Source organism: Protopterus annectens, chromosome 5.part0 (genome assembly GCF_019279795.1).
Source record: "Protopterus annectens isolate FY-2018-M chromosome 5.part0, PAN1.0, whole genome shotgun sequence".
Lineage (NCBI taxonomy): Eukaryota > Metazoa > Chordata > Ceratodontiformes > Protopteridae > Protopterus > Protopterus annectens.
In genome coordinates this window covers 977,892,333-977,911,853 of record NC_056735.1, presented here as the reverse complement: position 1 = coordinate 977,911,853, position 19,521 = coordinate 977,892,333, and the positions used below count along the sequence as shown (strand labels likewise).

The following is a 19,521-nucleotide window of genomic DNA, read 5'->3' as shown; positions in this document are numbered from 1 at the left end:
TTCGTTCAACAAAACTGTTCATTGTAATCCAAGCTGGGCAAATGAATACTGTCTAGCCAGTAGCTTATGGACCCAGGGATGTTGGGCTTTATGGTGGGCACACACCGGGCAATTGTGGCATACACACTCCTCCCATCACTAGCATGGATCCCTGGCATAGGTTGGAGTAGGTATTCAGATTCTCAACCCACTTATCACCAGCAAATACCCATGCCCATTTGATGGCCTTAGTCAATGCAACAGACAACTTTTAAACCATCAAATGGCTAGCCCTGACACAGCATGTATTATTGAGATCCATTTTCTCCTATCTTGAGGATACTGTGCACCACAGCTGATGCCCAAAGCGGTTGGTCTATACAAGTCTTCCCACTATATGACACCATATGTTGTTCACAGGTCTATTCTTGAGTGAGTTTGAGGGGGAGACACTCAGCATGTTTTTGGAAGGTTGGGATTCCAAGGGAGAACATGCAACCCCATACAAGCATTAGCCAAAGGTCAGAATTCAACCTTGTACCTTGTGCATGGAAGGCAAAGACCTTAACCATTATGCCAAATGGTCTCAATGCCCTTTCCTTACTGAAAATCAAACTGAGCTGCATGTTAACCACACTTCTATGTGATCTTATGACGGTCTCCCTCTTGCTGAGCCATAAAGCCAGCTGCCAGACAGAAGTATAGAATGGCCTCTACTGTTTTGTTCCTGTTTCCTCATCCATATGTACCTTATATCCTGCTCTGTCCATCCAGATATGAGCATTCAGGTCCCTCATTAAATGCACTGCTTTATCTAGTAGGCCCTGCAACTGCTTTTTGAATGCACTCTCTTCCTTGCTATCACAGCCCTGCTGTAGCGGCTAGATTTTGACTATGAATATTACCATGTACTTACACTGGAGTCTGACTGCCGTGAGTATAACACTAATTCTGATGGCATCACTCATTGGCTTTAAAAGACTCTCTATCATCCATCAGTTGTCTCCCTGAGTAGTGGACTCTCAATCTCAAGCAAAGTCCTCTTCCACCTTGTCTCCTAAACATACAGGATGTCCAGTCTTCTCCACTTCCAAGCTGCACCCTGTCAGTGAACATATTCAGCTTAGCAATCCTTACATCATGTTCAGCAGTATGACTGCTCTTTACATTTAGATTTAGCTCAACACAGCTATCTCAGACAGCCCAGAGTGGGCAACTGGACACCATCCAGCCAGTAGTTTATTAATCCAGGGCAGCTGGGCTTTATGACAGGCAATCACTGGCCAAAGGAAGCACAGTGATACCTCCCAGCAGTAGCATAGGTCAATGGCACAGGTTGAATCCTCAACCCACTTATCACCAGCAAATATCCATTGCCCACTTCAGCAACATTTGTGAACATGACCAAAGCTGATTTTTATATTGAGTGGCTAGCTCTAATGCAGTGTATAGTCCATGTTCTCCTATATAGAGGATACTATTGTGTACTTCAGCTCATGCCTAAAGTGGTCAGTATACACATATCTTCTCCCAATGGACACCACCAAGTGTCTTTTTTTTTTTTTGGTAAGTCTAAGATGGAAACACCCAGAATGTTTTTTTCAGATGATGGGAGGAACAACATAGTGACATCAGGAAAACATACAGACTCCATACACATTGCATTTGGGAGGTGAAGACCTTAACCATTACGCCAAACATGCATCCTTTTTGAACCATCACATTTACAACACATGCCTGTTGTCTGTAGAAGCACTTTTTTTTCAATTCTCATAGGGTACAGAAGTATTTGTGAAAGCATTACCATGCAAAGATTCTGAATTTTCTTGATTTTGTTGCATATCTACGGATAAAACTCACTTCCATTCACTGATCATCTGCAATATCTCTAATTGTTCACTGCATGCTATTTTTAATTCCGTACTGTATTGTCTTCTCAAATCTAATATTGCCTTATATGCTCTACTTATTACTAGTTTTCTGGTCCATCATTTCTGTTCTGGCTTCAGTTATACAATCTATTATTTATGGTTTAACAGATTCACCAGCCATCTTTTACATATTCTCCTCCACTCCAACTCTAACTTTAGGCCTGCATATGCAAAGTAGATCAAAGTTCAATAATCATAAACTTTGTCTTGCTTCATCCCATTTTATTACCTCATCTCTTTTTATCATCTTCACTCAAAATCTCAGTTGTTTGTTTTTTCTTTCCAAATGTTTGTTACATTTTCTTCTATCTCTTTTTTATTACTATATGTAGTGCACCTTATTGGTATTATTCGATTTCTCAAAAAACATGTACAACAGTTTTATGTATGCAAGGCTGCTTATAATACTCTTTATATTCCTTTCCTAAATCTGCCCAAATGTCCACATGTGATCCCACTTTTATCACGTTGGTAACAGTATGAAGTTCAACTAACCTGCTTCACATAGATGGGATGCCTATTCCAGAGCATGGAGATCCTTTGATTAACATATCTGTCTCACCAGCATGCTTTTTTTTTTTTTTTTTTTGTGCGTCAAAAGCAAAGTTTAAACCACTGGATCTACTGTTTCTGATGCTGTTCGGTTTGCAGAGGTGCAAAAGCTCCATCAGGGTTGGATCTAAGGATGCCTTACATACTAACCATAGACTGCCTCTCAACACCCTCTAGCAGACTGAGTACAAACACAAGGCTCTGAGGCAATCTCCACAGAACAATGTGTTAATATATTGGCTTCTCCGGGTCAGAAAACTCCGTGGGTGTTCCAACTGTTGCATATGCCCAGTCAGGTACATGTTAAAGGGGGCACTGTATTCCATGATGGGTCTGATAAGAGCCAAGTAGAGTGGTACTATAACTTCCTTGGACCTGGATGCATACTCTTATAATCTAGGTGATGTAGAATGATTTTCTTACTATCTTAGCTACCTGTTGGTCAAAGGCCAGATTACTGTCTACATATGTCCCCAGATCTATAACTAGCTGGTCAACTCTTAGGGGTGTCTCATCAATGGAGTAATTACCTGGGTGGATGTTTTCCCATAAGAAACTACAATGCACTTCTTGCAGAATGTTGGTGTCATGGGGGGAAATTTATGATATCTCCCAATCTGCAGCATTCTGCAAACCTGGTGAGCTAGAGGCCCTTCATATTAGCCTTGACCTCCGATAAGTAGATGCCAAACAGTAGTGGGCCAGTATGGAGCCCTGTGGTGCTCTATTGGTGACCTGCCCCATGATGGAAGTGGTCTCACCAATCTTGACTTCTTGGGTCCTATCTGTGAGCAAGCTGGTAATTTGGATTTAGGTCTAGTTCAGTGAGTTTGTCCTCTATATCTGAGTGGGACACTGCATTGAATGCCTTAGCCAGATCTAGGTAGATGGTATGCACTGCCTTCCCTTCATCCATTGCCTTGGTTACCCTCTCAAAGAAGCCTATCAGATTAAGTAGACATGACCTTCCCTTGACAAAACCAAACTGGGATGTGCCCAGCATCTATAGGTTGCCAATGTCGTTTGTTGATCATTTCAATGATAATTTGTTCCATGACCTTGCATATTAGACTAGTCAGACTAATGACTTCTTTAGTTTTGGTTGCTGGTCTACCCTTGTGAAGGGGATAAAAACTGCCACCCTCCATTTGCTTGATACATACACTGTTTTGAGGCTGTAGTTGAAAAGTGACTGAAGTGGTCCTGATAGGGCATGTTTCTGGCTATTTAAAATCAACCTGGGATACTGTTTGGCACTAATGAAGCTGTGTTTTGGGCCTTAGTGAGAGCTGCTATAAATTGCTCCCTACTGATAACTGGAAGAGTTATACCTGCAGGGATATCATGGAGCGTGGTGGCTGAAATTTGAGCTAAATTAGTCAGCCAGCAGATTCTCTATGTCACTTTGCTTGGTAAAGGTGGTACCTTTACTACCAGTTCTGCACACTGCTGTATTTTACTTCTGAGGTTTTGGACACAGGCCTTGTGGATGTCTTTAGCCTGAGAAGCTATCTTGACCTCATAATTATCCTTGCTGGATTTAATTACTCATCTTAGTTTCCTGTTTAGTTTAATTAATATGCTCTTGTCCTTATGAGAGATTCATTTTCTGATTTTGGCCATGACCTTTTTTTCTTTTGTTATATACCCTGTTAGAAGTCCACCAGTGTGATTTGTTTTGGGGTTTGTTTTGAGTTTACTTCTGGTAGATACAGCAGTCTTTTATGCAGCCATTTCCATGTTTGTAAAGAGTTTCTGTTAACAATTCTGCACAGGCTGCTTTCGAATACTTCCTAAGTGTAATATTTAGAGTTGATTTTTATTTTGAAGGAGGTAGTTTTGTCATCCAACCTCACCACTGAGGACATGACACATGGGGTAGGGTGGGGGAGTGAAAGCACTCTCCCATACCGGTATGGACTAGGTCCGTAATGTTTGAACTTCTGGTTGTAATGCTTAATAACTGATAAAAGGCATTTGTGTTAATAAAGTCCAGGAAACAAAGTGCTTGCAAGTTGGTGGTAGTGTTTCTCTATAGAATGTTTCCCAGTCTATAGAGGGTTAATTAAAGTCTCCCATGAATAGAGTGTTTGGTTGGATGGAGAGTGCCTCTAGTAGGTCTAGATAAGAATTCTGGAATTCTTGTGACATAGATTGTGACCTATAGTTTTCTAAGATATGGTAAGGAACTCTATCTCTGGTGATCTGCAAGTAGATGAACTCCAAGGGATCATCCTGTTTAACTAACCTTGAGGTATACTTGTTGCTACTGTAAATTGAGACACCTCCACCTTTAATACCTGTTTGTGCGGCTGATGGTCTAAGTGTGTGGATGCACTGCTGCCTTGTATTGCTGGTGTGCTTTCTGCAGCTTTAAACCATATCTTGGTAATGACAAAGATGTCTATTTTCCAGAGCAAGGACAGCTTCTAGGGTGTGTAGATTCTTGTTAAGGCTCCTAGCATTGAACAATAACACTTTAGGTTATTTTGGGTTTCACTTGCTATGTCAATAGGTTTGTCACTTTGGCATTGCCTAAAAAGGGTCTAAGGGGGTGGATAAAGTTTTATCTAAAATCTGGAAGCCCAAGGGGGACAGGTGCAGGCCATCTTTGTCAAAGCAATGTGGTCTGTTGACTATGTCCTTCCAGTTTGACAGATGCTGAATCTCACTAGACTGAGACCAGAAACTAGGCCAATTGTTAAAGTCAATCATTTTTTGTTCACATTGTGGCATCATCATTGGTGAGGATAGAATGCTGCTCAGTGCAAGGCACATACCAGTCTGAGGCACATTTTCAGAGAGGTCCTTAACAGCTCTCTTCATATAATCCAGAGAGGTAGATCTCTGGTAATTTACACCAACATGGGCTACAATAGAATCACACTGGTACCTGTGGTGCAAAGACTTGAGTACATGTGTAACTTGTTTCCTGGTCCAGATAAACAACTGACTGTAATCTGCTCCTTTTTCAGTTTGCTGAGTGGGGCAACTGTTGTTGTACAATGGAGTCCCCTATAATAAGAATCCTGGGTAAATTGCTTGCCTTATGGCCTTTGTTTTGAGGGGACCATTTGGTGTAGGCTTATGTGTGGTGTTTGATGCTGCTTTTGGTGCATGCTTTAGAGATTGCTGAAGATAGGCACTGCCATTTGCAGGCTTAGGAGGTCTTTGAGGCTTTTTTTTTTAATTGACTCAGCATAAGATAGTCTATGTGTGTGGTAGACACTATGTGTGGTGGATGTAGTGTGTCTGTTCTTGACATCCTTGTTTGTAAGAGAGATTTTATCATGAACTAAAAAAATAAAATTGCTGTGTCGCTGTAAAAACAGTTTTGACACATAAGCTAAACATAATACTGTAACCCAGATGCAGTCACTTTCATCTGACATCAGTGAACCTCACTTGCTAACAGACCACTACTTCATCCTCTCTAAATCCCACCTTTGGCTTAATTCCTCAAACTTATCATCCACAGAGTAATTGTAACCTTTATCCCTAATGCAGCATATAACAAATGCACATTAAACAAAGCAGGTTCCAATGCAGGTCATCACGAGCACTCTCTGTGATCTCACTTGCAGCCATTTTACCAACCACCTCACAAATGTACAGCCAACTCCTTTTCTGCTAAACTTCTGCAACAGCCTGCTGCTTGGCACATAATCAAGTTCTTTTCTAAAATACAGCTACATCTGATGAGGATTGTGATGAAGACTGTCATATAGAAGCTATAAAATTCTGAACTAAAACATGACATTGGAGCATTCCTTGTAGTATATCGATAAAAATTCCTTTCTTCCCTTGGCCACCACTGAATGAATGAGCTTAATCTGCAAAACAGTGTTATCAGCTGGACTTGCCACTACGCATTTACAACAGACTCAAAGTCAGTCTCTGTCACCAGATGCAACATATAACATTATGGTCCCCAGCAAGTGATAGAAAGCACTGCACAGCTGAGTATTTTACTATGTACAGGAAAAGGAGAGAACATGTTCGGCCTGGAATTCTCACACACATCCCATTGCTGACCATTTGCAGTGTCAATAACAGAAAAAAAATGCAAATGCAACACCTCCCTGTTATTTCAGGGAAGCGGTAAGACAGAATGCATGTACAGTGAAACCAAACTGTAAATGGAAGGACAAAAAGGACACAACTTTACAGAGGAAAGCACTACTTTCTGTGCCCCTGACAGTTTCTCCAGTGTTCATGCATCCCACTTCTTGTAGCAGGAATAGACACCTTACTTACAGTGGCTTAGATAATATCACAGTCTTCCTTGAACTGTAAATGACATAAAACATTACTGACAACTCCTAAAGACATTCTCATCATTTTACCTAGTCTTCAGGAAGCTAAAAGGCAATAAGACTTGAGATGAAAAACAAAACTGTACTCAAAGATGGTTACCTTGAAATGCACATGAATGTGGTCTCTCAGCACATCTACTCGGAAAAATTTTCGGCCACAAATCTCACAGGTATACTTTTTGTCCCCGTGGGTCAAAAGATGTTTGTTCATATTGCTCCTACATGAAAATACCTAAAATAAAAACCAGAAGCCAGAGAAAATAAAATAATGAATAGAAGGGAAAACAAAGGTACTTTACTCAAAAAAATGTTAATATGAAGACAAAGGGCATATCCCACCCCAATACTTTTCCAGTCAAGAAAGAGGCAAGTGTAGGCATGTGTTTGCTATAGTGTAAAACGCCAGGTAGCAGTATGGATCCACTCATGTCCATACACAACTGGTAAGTCAACATACTGTACAAAACTACATCAATAAACTCATCAGAATGTAGGGCTGACATTCACTTTATATTTGTCTTCATATGTAGGATCATATTGCATGTACTCAGTTAAACATGGGACTATTAACACAGTACATGATTTTAGAGACTTCCTAAACTGCTGAAGCAAAATATTAGTAGAACAGAACATAAAATAACTGTGCATCAATACAACAGAAAACAAAATAAATATTTAATTAAATAAAAGGAGAAAATATACACAGTCTTGGTTCACAATGAAAACTCATTCCAGTTAAGACTACATGGTAAAGTTCAAGGTATTTACTCTGTTCACTTTCTGAAATACCTTGCTTTCCTACATTAGTGTGTATATTTTTACTGTTTAGACAATTTCAGCTCATCTACTTTGTGCAAAACAGTTTAACAGCAAGATCACACACGCAACTTCAGCTCACCCTACACACCATTAGATTTCATGCCCATGACCACCATCTGTTCTCTAGCAGAAACACTAACAAAAGTAATCTATGGCCAGCTACTAGACCATATTAGCAAAGACACCATCTTTGTCAGTAACCAGAATGGATTTAAGTTAGACTATTTGTAGCTAACTGAACTGTTACAAACAATTCACATTTATAGAGCAACAGAAAGAGGACAGATTACAGGGACAGTTTTTTATTGATGTAAGCGGTAGACCACTCCTTTTATTAGGCAACCTCTTGAAGACTGGCTTTGTGAAGGAGGTCCAAAGGTGGTTCTTTTCATACCTTTCAAACAGAACCAACTAAATCATTAATAACAACAGGTTTTAGCTCTGCTCTGTGGCATACAGGGATAACGTTGTTTTTTATGACTTAGGTAAGTTCGATTAGCATCTCGGAGATGGAGGAGTTGGTGGAATGGCAACAGAGTGGATGATGCTGACCTGACCATCCTAAGTGAGGAATCACTTATCCATTTGGCTGTCTGACACATGTCAGCAGATGCTTGCCAGTGATGAACGTCAGCCACAAGTCTGAGACAAATGCTTGGTTCTTACGTTTCAGTGACAGTAGCTCTCTCTCTATGTATGTGTAAGAATATGTATGTGTAGACCTGAGAAGAGGAGGCCCCCTGAGGTGACATGGGTGCTTATGAAAGCCACCAAGTGGTGGGTTTAGGGATAATATTAGAAACGTTTTAGGCACCTGAGTTTATGAGGGCTTTTGGCTTAGCCAGAAATGACAGCACCTTGGGCTGAAGCAGGGAAAAGTCTGACGTGACATCAGACCTCCCCTGCAGATCCCTTAGGCTGCTGATCTGGATGGTCTCTTCAATGGACAGGGCTGCAAAAGGCTAATGGCCCTCAAATGGCCATAACACCAGGCAACCTTCATGCCTGCCCAAGTCCACTCTGCCGGCTCTTACCTGAGTCAGTGACTATGATGGAATAAATAGGGAATGAATAGGCTTCAGGTCATAAGGAGGATGGACAAATCACCCAGAAAAAAGTCAATAACAAAAGGTATTCTTACAACAGCATTTTCAGGACAGGAATAGCACAGGATTCTGTACTGCAGCTACTGCAGTCTTAATGTTTATAAGCAGCCATTAATGTCATTGTCATAAGGCAGAAAAGAAGTACTGCATAAATAGTCATGTACATATAACTGTAGTCTTTCACTATGCACAGACGGGTCTATATCACGTAGTCGAAATTCTGTAAGTTCGAACACCATATGTTCCAGCCTAAATGCTCGAACTTGCAGAATTACAAATACATAAAAAAAAGTAAAAAACAACAGAAAAGAAAATAAAGGGTTGTAAGCAGTGGGGCAAGCCCCCCAGCACCCCCCCGCTCTTTAAGTATACCAACTCCGAGACCACACTACAATGCGGTAAAGGGAATTTTCCCTTATTGCACTATAACACGGTCTCGGAGTTGGTATATTTAAAGAGCAGGGGTGTGGGGGTGCAGGGGAGCTTGCCCCCTGCTTATAGCTGTCAGGATGTTGTTCCTGTTTTTTTTTTTCCAGCTCGAAGTATGACAACTTCGAACATATGGTCTCGACCATATCATGCTCAAAGTTGTCATATTTCGACTACGTGATACAGACCCGCACAGACAAATCTTCAAACATCTAACACACGGATAGGGAAGACTGAAGCTCCCATACAGAGGTAATGGTGAGTTAATCTTTAATCTTTATAGGCAATTGAAAGAATAGGTGTGTAAAATCTTACCGTAACCATAGATGTCCTTCTCTTCTATATGCTGCAGTATTCATAACATGAGGGAGTCCGCCCCCGGCTGACTCATACAGTTGGCTAGTATACAAAAGTCTAATGCTACTGTGAGTTACGAGCAACACCACACATCAGCTAGTGTATGTCGGCCATAAAGAGATGTCGGGTATAAAGAGGATGTCAGCATGTACCAGCCTCAGAAATGAATGTTGCAAAAGCACCAGCCTGATCTTAGGTGAGGAAAACAGGAGGAAGGCAGGGTGGGCTGACTAATACTGCAGCACATAGAAGAGAAGGACATCTATGGCTGTGGTAAGATTTTACACAACTTTTCTATGCCCTTCTATTCATATACTGCAGTATTCATAACATGAGGGAGAATGTCAAAGCTCATGCAGAGGAAGAATTGAGTGGAGAAGCAGAAGCATTTTCCACAAAACCATGCAGAATAGCTCTGACAAAACCAGTCTTGGACCTGGAGATGGCATCTAGTTTATAGTATTTAGTGAATGTATGAACACAAGACCAGGTAGCTGCCTCCAGGATACAGTAAGTGTCCAAGCCTTTCAAGAAGGCTCCAGAAGAGGACACTACCCTAGTGGAATGTGCCCTCACAGGAGAAGAAAGCCTCTTTCCACTAACTAAATAACAGAAAGAAATAGCTTTAGAAATTCAAGAGGAGATGGTCTGCTTGGAGACAAGTTGACTCAGGGCCCTCGGGTGATAAGAAACAAACAGGCTTTCAGACTTATGGATAGGATTGGTTTTGTTCAGGTAGTATCTGCATTGCCTGTGCACATCTAAAGTGTGTAGAATCCTCTCACTGGAGGATGGGAGTGAAGGAAAAAAATGTTGGAAGGTTTTTATATTGATTGAGAGATAACTCATTAATCACCTTGGGCATAAAGGAGGATTTAGTGCATAAAGATACCCTATCCCTGTGGAAGACTCTGAAGGGGGAAGTAGACATCAGAGCTTGTAACTCAGAAACCTTCTGACAGAAGTAACTGCCATGAGGAGAACAGTTTTCCAGGTACAATGTTGTAGAGAAGAGGAACTTGCTGGCTCAAATGGAGCCAGAGTAAGTTTCTCCAAAACAAAATTGAGATCCCAGGGAAGAGGAACTGGTTTCCTTGGTGGTCTGATGTGAATAACCCCTTTTAAGAACAGTTTAACTTCCAATCTAGAAGGTAAAGGTGGAGCCATAGGCAGACATGCATAGATAGCAGAAAGTTTGGGCTTTAATTGAAGAGTAAGACAGCCCACTCTTTATCAATTCACACAGACAGGACAAAACCACTGGGACCTCTACTAACAGTGGCTGTAAATCCTTTTTGAGACACCAGATGAAAAACCTCTTCCATTTGGAAACATAGGATTTCCTAGTTGTGGGTTTTCTGGCCTCCTGCAGAACTTGAAGCACATCCTCAGAAAAAAGGTGTCTGAAGAGAATCAAAACCCTGTCACCCACAAGGTCAGGTTTAGAGTTGACATCTGTGGATATACTAGAGTTCCCTTGTCCTGTGTGAGTAGGTCCATCCTGTGGGGTAACTTGTGGTGATCGCCCTTGGCTAAATTCAGTAGGAGGGGGAACCAATGCTGTCTTGGCCAAAAGGGGGTCACCAGCAAGATATTTGGTTGTTCTTGCTGGATTTTCAGCAGGACCTTTTGGAGAAGTGGGAAAGGTAGGAATGCATACAGAAACATCCCCTTCCAATAAAAGGATAAAGCATCCACCTTCCATGCCAAGGAATGTGGGATCCTGGCATAAAATTTGGGAAGTTGTCTGTTTATGGGGGAGGTGAAGAGATCTATCTCAGGTATACCCCCATCGATGGACTAGGTGCATAAACACATCCATTTGTGGGACTGAGTCATGGACGTGCTGATTGTGTCTGTCACAACATTCTGAGTTGAGGGAATATAGACAGCCTGAAGAGAGACTTGACTCTGCAAGGCTAGCTCCCAGGCCTGTAAAGCCAGTCTGTACAGGAGATAAGACATTGTCCTCCCCTGTTTGCTGACATACCAGAGGATTGTGGTGTTATCTGTGAACCCCCTTAGGACCCCTGAGGAAAGCATAGGCTTGAAGATTTGGAGCATGAAAATCAGGCCCTCATTTCCTTTATGTTGATGTGCTCCTTTGTTTGGGTTGGAGACTAGACAGCTTTAACCTTCCAGGATTCCAGTGTTGCACCCCATCCTCCATCTGAAGCATCTGTGTACAGCTCCTGAGTGAGAAGAGGTGGTTGTAAGGGTAGGCCTGCATTTCTTGCAACCTGAAGTATCCACCAGTCTAACTTCCTTTTCAAGCAGGGTAGGAATGGGACAGCAAAGCCCAGAGGGTGGGAGTGTTGCATCCAAACTGTCCTCAAGAACCACTGAAACTTTCTTGTGTGCAACTTAGCTAAAGGAAGCATGGGAATCATTGAGGCCATAAACTTCAGGAGGTGTAGAGAGTCCCTGGCAGTCAGATATTCAAGGGGTAAGAGGTCCTGGAAATAAGAGGTAAGGGACAGAACCTTTTTTGGAGGTGAACAGGCTATAATCCTGTCTGACTGAATCCTGCAGCTAAGAAAAATGTGGTATTGGGAAGGGGTAGACGTCTGACAGCTTACTGTGAAACCTAAACTCTCCAGGATTGACAAAGTGAAGGAGAGATTCTCCTGAACGATGTCAGGGGACGGGGTCTGGATGTGAAGATCACCTAGGTATGGAAAAATCTGTATACCCTGTAGTTTGCACTAGACTATGACAGGAGCTAAGCATTTTGTGAAGACCCTCGGTGCTGTAGACAGACCAAAGGGCAAAGCACAACTGAAAATGTGAGGAAGCAACAGAAAAACAAAGAAACTTCCTGAACCAAAGGTGACTAGGGATATGAAGGCAGGCATCTTTGATGTCCAATGACACCATAAAGGGCTGGGGAAGTATGAGTGGGAGAAGGGTGGGTAAAGTCAGCATACGAAAAGTGGGGACTTTTTTCAGAAAGGTATTTAGATGGGAAAGGTCTAGAATGGGCCTACAGGGGACATCCTTCCTGGGGACCAGATACACCCTGGAGTAAAATACTTTTCCCAATTGAGAGAGCAGGACTTCCTGAATAGTGCCTTGAGAGAGAAGGCTAGTTATGACCTGGGGAAAGAATTCCAGTTGTTCTTTTGTGGCTGTGGGATGCCCCTAAAGGAGGGAAGAGTTTCCCACAACATTAAATATCCTTGTTGGATGATGGAAAGGACCCGAGAGTCCTGGGTTATCCGATTCCAAGCAGGAAGAGAAAGAGAGAGGCAAAGAGACAAAGGAGTAGATGGGTCTGGAGGCAGGCAGTCACAGAATAAGATGCTTAGCCTGAAATGCTGTGTTTCTGAGTGGAAGTAGAGGAAGCAGACTTTTAAGGGATTTGTTTCCTGGAATCCCTCTTGCCTTTTGGTAGAAGGTGGCCTAGCCGGCTTTCTGACAAAAGCGGATTTGATAGGGTAATTCCTTTGGAACCTGGGGACAGAGGAAACAAAGATATGTTTTAGAACCTGGAGCTCCTTGTCCTCCTTTTCTTGACGAGATTTAAATAGTTCAGCAGCAGAGTTTCCAGACAAGGCTTTGTTGTCCAGGGGGGCATCCATTAACTTGGCTTTAATATCATTAGGTAAGGGCTGAAGCCTGAGCCATGAATACCTCCTCAGGACAGACCCAGATGCAGCTGCCCTAGCTGAGGCTTCCATAGAATCATAACTGCACTTGACAGAGTGCCTTGTAACCTTGGGAGAAGAATTAAGAATGGAGGAGAGCTTTGCCTTAGTGGGAGAATCAGGGAGCTCAGAAAGGAGATTTCCTGCATCTGATAAGAGTGCTAGGAAATATTTGGCCATATGAGTTTGATAATGAATTTCCCTGAAGGCCAAAGTAGCAGAGGTATATACTTTTTTCCGTAATCTCTCCATGACTTCGCTCTCCTTATCTGAGGGAAGCAAGGGATAGATGGCAGTAATTTCGATGCCTTGTTTGCAGAAACTGATATGGTAGCTGGGTCTACAGAGTGGGCTTTGAAGAGGAATTTGGAGTCCTCGGGCACCTTATAAAACCTATCTGGGCATTTGGGAGCTGGAGGCTGGGAGTCTGGGCATTTAGAAGCAGCTTTACAGGCATTTAAGAAAGCCAGTAGGACAGGGTGAATGGCAGCTGGAGAGGGAGAGTCCATATGAAAGGAGGTCATGGTACCTCTTTTGTATGTCAGACTCTTGGCAACAGTTCGATTTGAAGAATTCTTTCAATTTTAGAATAGTTTCCCCAAAGGAAATATCCTCCCCAGGAGAATCCATACCATTAGATTCCTCTTCTGATGAGGCATAACCCAAAGGGGAAGCAATTTAGGTTGAATATGCCAGGGATTCATCTCCTGATGATTCTTCCATTATCTGAGGAAATATCCTCAGAGGTCCACTTCAAGGGATTGGAGGGAGGAAAGGCAGGAGAAGAGAAAGAAGGAGCCAAGGTCTGACGTACAGCCACAAAGGCATTGAATAGGCCTTGGGAGAAGGCCTGCCAATCTGGTGCTTGATCCTGCGGAACCGGAGAAACATGTTTGGTTTTGACATTTTTCTTTTTAGGATCTTCCATGTGGTGGAAGGTGGAGGGGTCAGATGTCGACCTGCACTTCATGATGTGCATAGGCACATCCTCCCGCATGATAATTTGGGTGATGCCATGCGGGTCTTCAGTAATTACAAGCTGTGGTTCTCCCCGTACGCCCGAGTCAGATGCCTGCAATTCCCTCATGGACATCCTGGTAGGGTCCTTCATGGCTTTCACTGTGGTACCCATTGAAGGGACATCTACAGACTCCGGGACACCCTCCAGGCCCACATTGGCCTCGGGAGGGATGCCCGGAAGAGAGGGAGCAGAAGGGAGATCAGGCCATGACTTCTTGGCCTTTGTAGGTTGTGGCTCGTCTGAAGGACCCGACGCCACCTCCATATCTCACACCAGATGCTTAAGGCGCTGATTCTCAAGAATAATTTCAGCGAAGCTAGATGGCTGGGAAGGGTTTTGGGTACAAAGGCTTTACAAATAGCACAGGCGGTATGTTCGTGGTCTGGGCCTATGCAAAACAAGCAGAGATTATGTGAATCCTTGCGTGGAATCTGCCTTCCACACTGACACTTGCCCTTCCTAGTTGACATGCAATCACAGCACAATGCAGTAACCAAATTTTAAAGAAAACCCCCAATGGGGTACTTATCCGAACCAAAGTTTGTGACTTATCTGTTGAGCAATGACCGGAGCAGGGGATCGGACAGGAGGCAGAAAATTTCTTTGGTTGGTACATGCTGGCGTCCACTTTATACCAGACGTCTCTTTATGGCTGATGTATGCCAGCTGATGTGAGGCATCGCACGTACCTCACAGTAGCATTAGACTTTTGTATACTGGCCGGACGTACAAGTCAGCCGGGGAGGACTCCCTCATGTTATGAATACTGCAGCATCTGAATATAAGGACATCCATTGCTCAGCAAAATTTCAAGGACTCAAACTCTGATAAAGAAATACATCCTGAAAATCCAATAACCTGGTCTTCACAAGCCAGAAAAGTGCGGATGTCAAAAGCCAGATGAGGAAATACTCCTAAGACACCATGCTGGGGAAGAAGCCTTTTGAGCAAGGGTGCATTGTTTGCAGTGTCAATGACTCTCTTTGAAGACAGATGGATCTGGAAGTGGAGAGTGTAGCCATTTCTTCTACTAATTATAATCCTGTAATTTCAGATGTAACATTTTTTATTTCTTTGACAAGATATGATCTACTGCAACTAATGTTACCTATACAGATACGCAAAAGTTGACCAATGAATTATAGTAATCAAGATCTCCATTTTAGTATGCACAGGCTTTTTGTTACCTACAATTTTCTACTTCTTACATTTTCAAAAGTCCTTTTCCTCCTTTTTCTGTTCAAAATAAAAATAATGAAGAGTAAGGGCCGGATTCAATAAAGCCTACACTAAGTATAGATTAAGCGTACACGGTATGTATTCAATAAAATTCTTATCACATTTTTTGTGCTTTCTAGCCACTCAGAAAGATTACAGTAAGTGTACATGTAGTCTACACTTTGTGGTAACCTGTATGAATCCCTGTCAATACTTAAAGCTGCAAGAATATCAGTAGGAAAACTAAAATTAGGAGGAAGAATTTGTGCGTTATGTTTGTGCTGTCTGTCCACTCTGAACAGTGTACACTTTGTATACACTTAGTGTAGGCTTTACTGAATCTGCCCCTAAGACTACTTTCATTTCTAAACTGCCTGCCAACACAAATATGCCTAGCGTATTTGTAATGATGTTTTTGGAACACTTACTCCTTTTTTTGTTTAATACTGGCTCTGTGCACAGCACCAGTTAGCAGCATCTACTGCTATGCTGCCTAGCACAGCCTGTAATGCTACAGTGCTTCCTATCCACACCACTGTCCGCTGAACTGCAGACAAATAAAGATATGTTAACTCAAAGTGTTAACTGTGTGCCAGTGGTACAGTAATTAGATCTGCTGCCTCAAGGCGCTTGATTCTCAGGTCGAGGGCAGACTATGAGAGGACTGTGTGCCCTCCCTGCCTCTGCACCAGTTCTCTCTACATGCCCCAGCTACCTCTAACATCCCAAACAAATGGTGAACTGACAACCCTCCTAACTGCAAATCCATCTGCAGTATTTTGTGTAACTATCTATGCATGTCTTGTGATACGACACTTGTCCTCTCCAGGACTGGTTCTCTGATTAAGATCCACTAGTTATCAGGACAGGCTCGGTCTCCCAATAGCCCTGAATGGGATAATGTGGTTATAAAAAAAGTGAATGAATGATATCTTTAGAGTTAAAGAAGCAATGAACAATTAAAACCAAGTCTATTTCTCATGTAATCAGAAATAATAGTCTATTTCTGTACACAATTCTCCGTAGCAGTAATAAAATATGTGCGTGATGCTGCACATGCATTTTTTTTCAAAGGGCAGTCAACAGTTGTTCTGCTAACCCATCAGAAAAGGCAAAACTGCAAGAAGCTCACTTGCTTTTCTGTGATTTACCTTTACCACAGACTTACCTCTACTACAAGTACATGGCATGAAAAAATGGAAAATTATACTCATGACAGGATTCTGTAAACACGCTTGTCAAGCAAAAGCAGCCTTATAAAGTTATCTAGGAGTGCCCTAAGCCTTGGCACCATACCAACCTGACTACACTGCTCACTACTTCTCTACAACCACAAAACATTAATGACGTACTTGGTTTAAAGAAAGGGTGCTTACAAGTAGTTTTGAAGAAAAAAAAAACTCAGACCAACCTATATGATTCACAGATAAACATTTTTTATTTACATAATGCGTTATCAGCATTTAGGGGTTGTAAGCTACTATTCATAGATTTACAGAAACAGTACTAGGCTAGCTTTCCTTACTGGTCATTTTGAATCCAGCCAATTTCCCTTCGGTTGTGAGCATCAAACCCTGTACCTTGTGTCTGTGATGTAAACATCTTAACCATTATGCCAACCCTCAACCACAACTGCATTTAGTGTACTGGAGTTTTAAAAAAAGAAAAAAGCTGAATAACGTAATCTAAGCATCCATCATCAAAATCTGTGATAAGTTCAACTGTAAAAATGGATACCCACCCTCAAAAGTTTGAAAGACGGTAGTCCACCTTTCCAAGGCTAGCAAAAGGGGTCTGACACCAACAAAACATCCACAAGCACTTGGTGGCTCTGCAGCCACTGAAGCATCATAATCCACAGAAGTGTCCATATCCTCAGGTGTGTAAATGGTACCATTAAGTCTGTAGTTGTCACCAAGACCAAGAGACACAAAACAGTTCAGGACAAGTCACTGCATTGCAGTCTCACCCAGATAGCCAAGACCACGACCTTCTAGGTCTCCTCCTCCTCAGAGACGAGTAATTTAATGCTCACAGAAATATGCTGTAGGATTACAAGTCATGTGAATATACAAAAAGAGAATTGACTGAAAATAGCTAAATCAAGGTATGTACTACGGAAGTAGAAAAAAAAAAGGCTAGTATAGAGAAAGGTAGAGCTTATGCATCTGGCATACAACTTTCCATCATGTGTTCTATGCTATCAAGGTATATACATCACATGGCTCAGCCTGTGCTACTATGGCTGAAATACCTGCATCTAACTACGTGTCACATATATTTATTTATTTCATTTCATACTGAAAACAATGAATTTTCACTGGATCAAGTCAAAATTATAGTTGGCATTGGTACTGAGATTATGGTACTGAATGCAATTCAGACACAAGAACCAGGAGAAAAAGGATTGATTATCCATGGCCAGTTCACACACTGGGTAGTGGGACAGGATTTAAGGTTGAGTCATCGTCTAATAGAGACCACAGGGTTGGAAGTTGAATGCCCGAAGATAGGGGTGCAGTATTAAAAAGGAGGCATCAGATATAAGTAGACAAGCTTTGAAGGGATATCTATAGCCCAAAGACATGAAACCAAGACAATGCCTAAATATGATGATGATGATGATGATGAAGAGGAAAAGATGTGGCACACACTTGACAACCATTATTACGAAAAGAAGCTCAGGGGCACCACTGCATTACCAGGCTATAATTCATACCACACCTTTCGGCCACCTAACCTGGACCAAAACACTAAAGGTGGAGGCATGTCCATATTCATTAAGGATAACCACACCTCCAGGATAGTTGCTCAGCATAATGCATCCGAGATTATCCAAGTGCAACTAACTCTGGGCAAGACCACAATCCAAATTGTAACTTGCTACAGATCCCCCACCATGCCCCAGGATTCCCACTCCTCATTTCTTGATACACTGGAAAGTATTAGGGCACAACCCAACACCCTAATAATGGGTGATTTCAACTATCCCACCATTAAATGGGAAAACTACTCACGTACCAACTGTTTTGCTCAACGTTTTCTGGAATTCATAAATTCCAACGCTTTGGATCAACTTATCCACACCCCCACCAGGGGCAGCAATATCCTAGACCTGGTCATTACCAACATGGGCGACTGGTGTTCCACACTAGAGGTCAATTCCTCAATCGTCAGATCCGACCACAAGCTAATCAGCCTAGACATCCACATTCCGCCCCCAACCCCATTAGGGAAACCACCATAAAAAATTTCTCCAAAGCCAACTTCATGCTTCTTAAGACAGAAGTGGCAAACCTCAACACCCATGAAGACAGACAACAGAGGTACGACTGCTGAATCCTACACAAATGCACTTTATAAGCACTTACACGAGTGCATGGATCATGCTATCCCTAACAGAACCAAGATGCTATCTTCCAAAAAAAAGGAAGCCAATCTGGTGGTCCCCTGCCATAAACAAACTCTACAACAGAAGAAAGAAACTGTTGCAAAAAAGAGTAAAATCCCATGACTGGAAGAACTCCCTGGTCAGCCTCAGTAAGAAGCTGAGATCCCCTCATAAAATCCTCCAAAGCTAGTTATGAAAACAAAATCACCACTGATTCTAAAGACAACCACAAAGCATTCTATAGCTATGTCAAGAATCTCAATGGCAACACTCAGATCTGTTCTGAGTTATAGCACAATGGCACTAAATATACAGAACCAACCGATATTGCCAACATCCTGGCAGATAGGTTCAGTGCTAACTTTACCCCCCTCTCACCACCTATAGGGCCCATCTCTATACCGGAAGAATGCAAAGTTCCTGTAATCACGGCTGCACAGGTAAAAAACACACTCTCCAAAGCCAAGAACACAGCATCCATGGGACCTGACAACATCTCAGGCTGCATTCTACATGAACTACAGAATGAAATGGCACCCCATCTAAGCACCATGTTCAGTCATAGCGTCACCTCAGGCTTTGTGCCCACTGAATGGCACACTGCAACGGTTATCCCACACCACAAAAGGGGAGCCACCACGGACCCCGGGAACTACTGCCCCATTAGCCTAATGAGCCTGGTCTGAAATGCCATGGAATGTATCATCATGGAACTTGCAAACAAAGACATTGGTAATCTCCAAACTCTGGACCCC

The 19,521-nt window shown here is 42.3% G+C and overlaps 1 protein-coding gene across 1 annotated transcript in view; it reads right to left on the bottom strand.

Moving 5' to 3' along the window:
* The window catches only part of PRDM15 (PR/SET domain 15), an 852,733-nt gene that overhangs the window by 414,071 nt on the left and 419,141 nt on the right, over positions 1–19,521 (bottom strand). Inside the window, exon 14 of the mRNA XM_044071950.1 lies at positions 6,879–7,010. Within this exon, the coding sequence (XP_043927885.1) occupies positions 6,879–7,010 (132 nt within the window). The remainder of the gene's footprint in view (positions 1–6,878; positions 7,011–19,521) is intronic.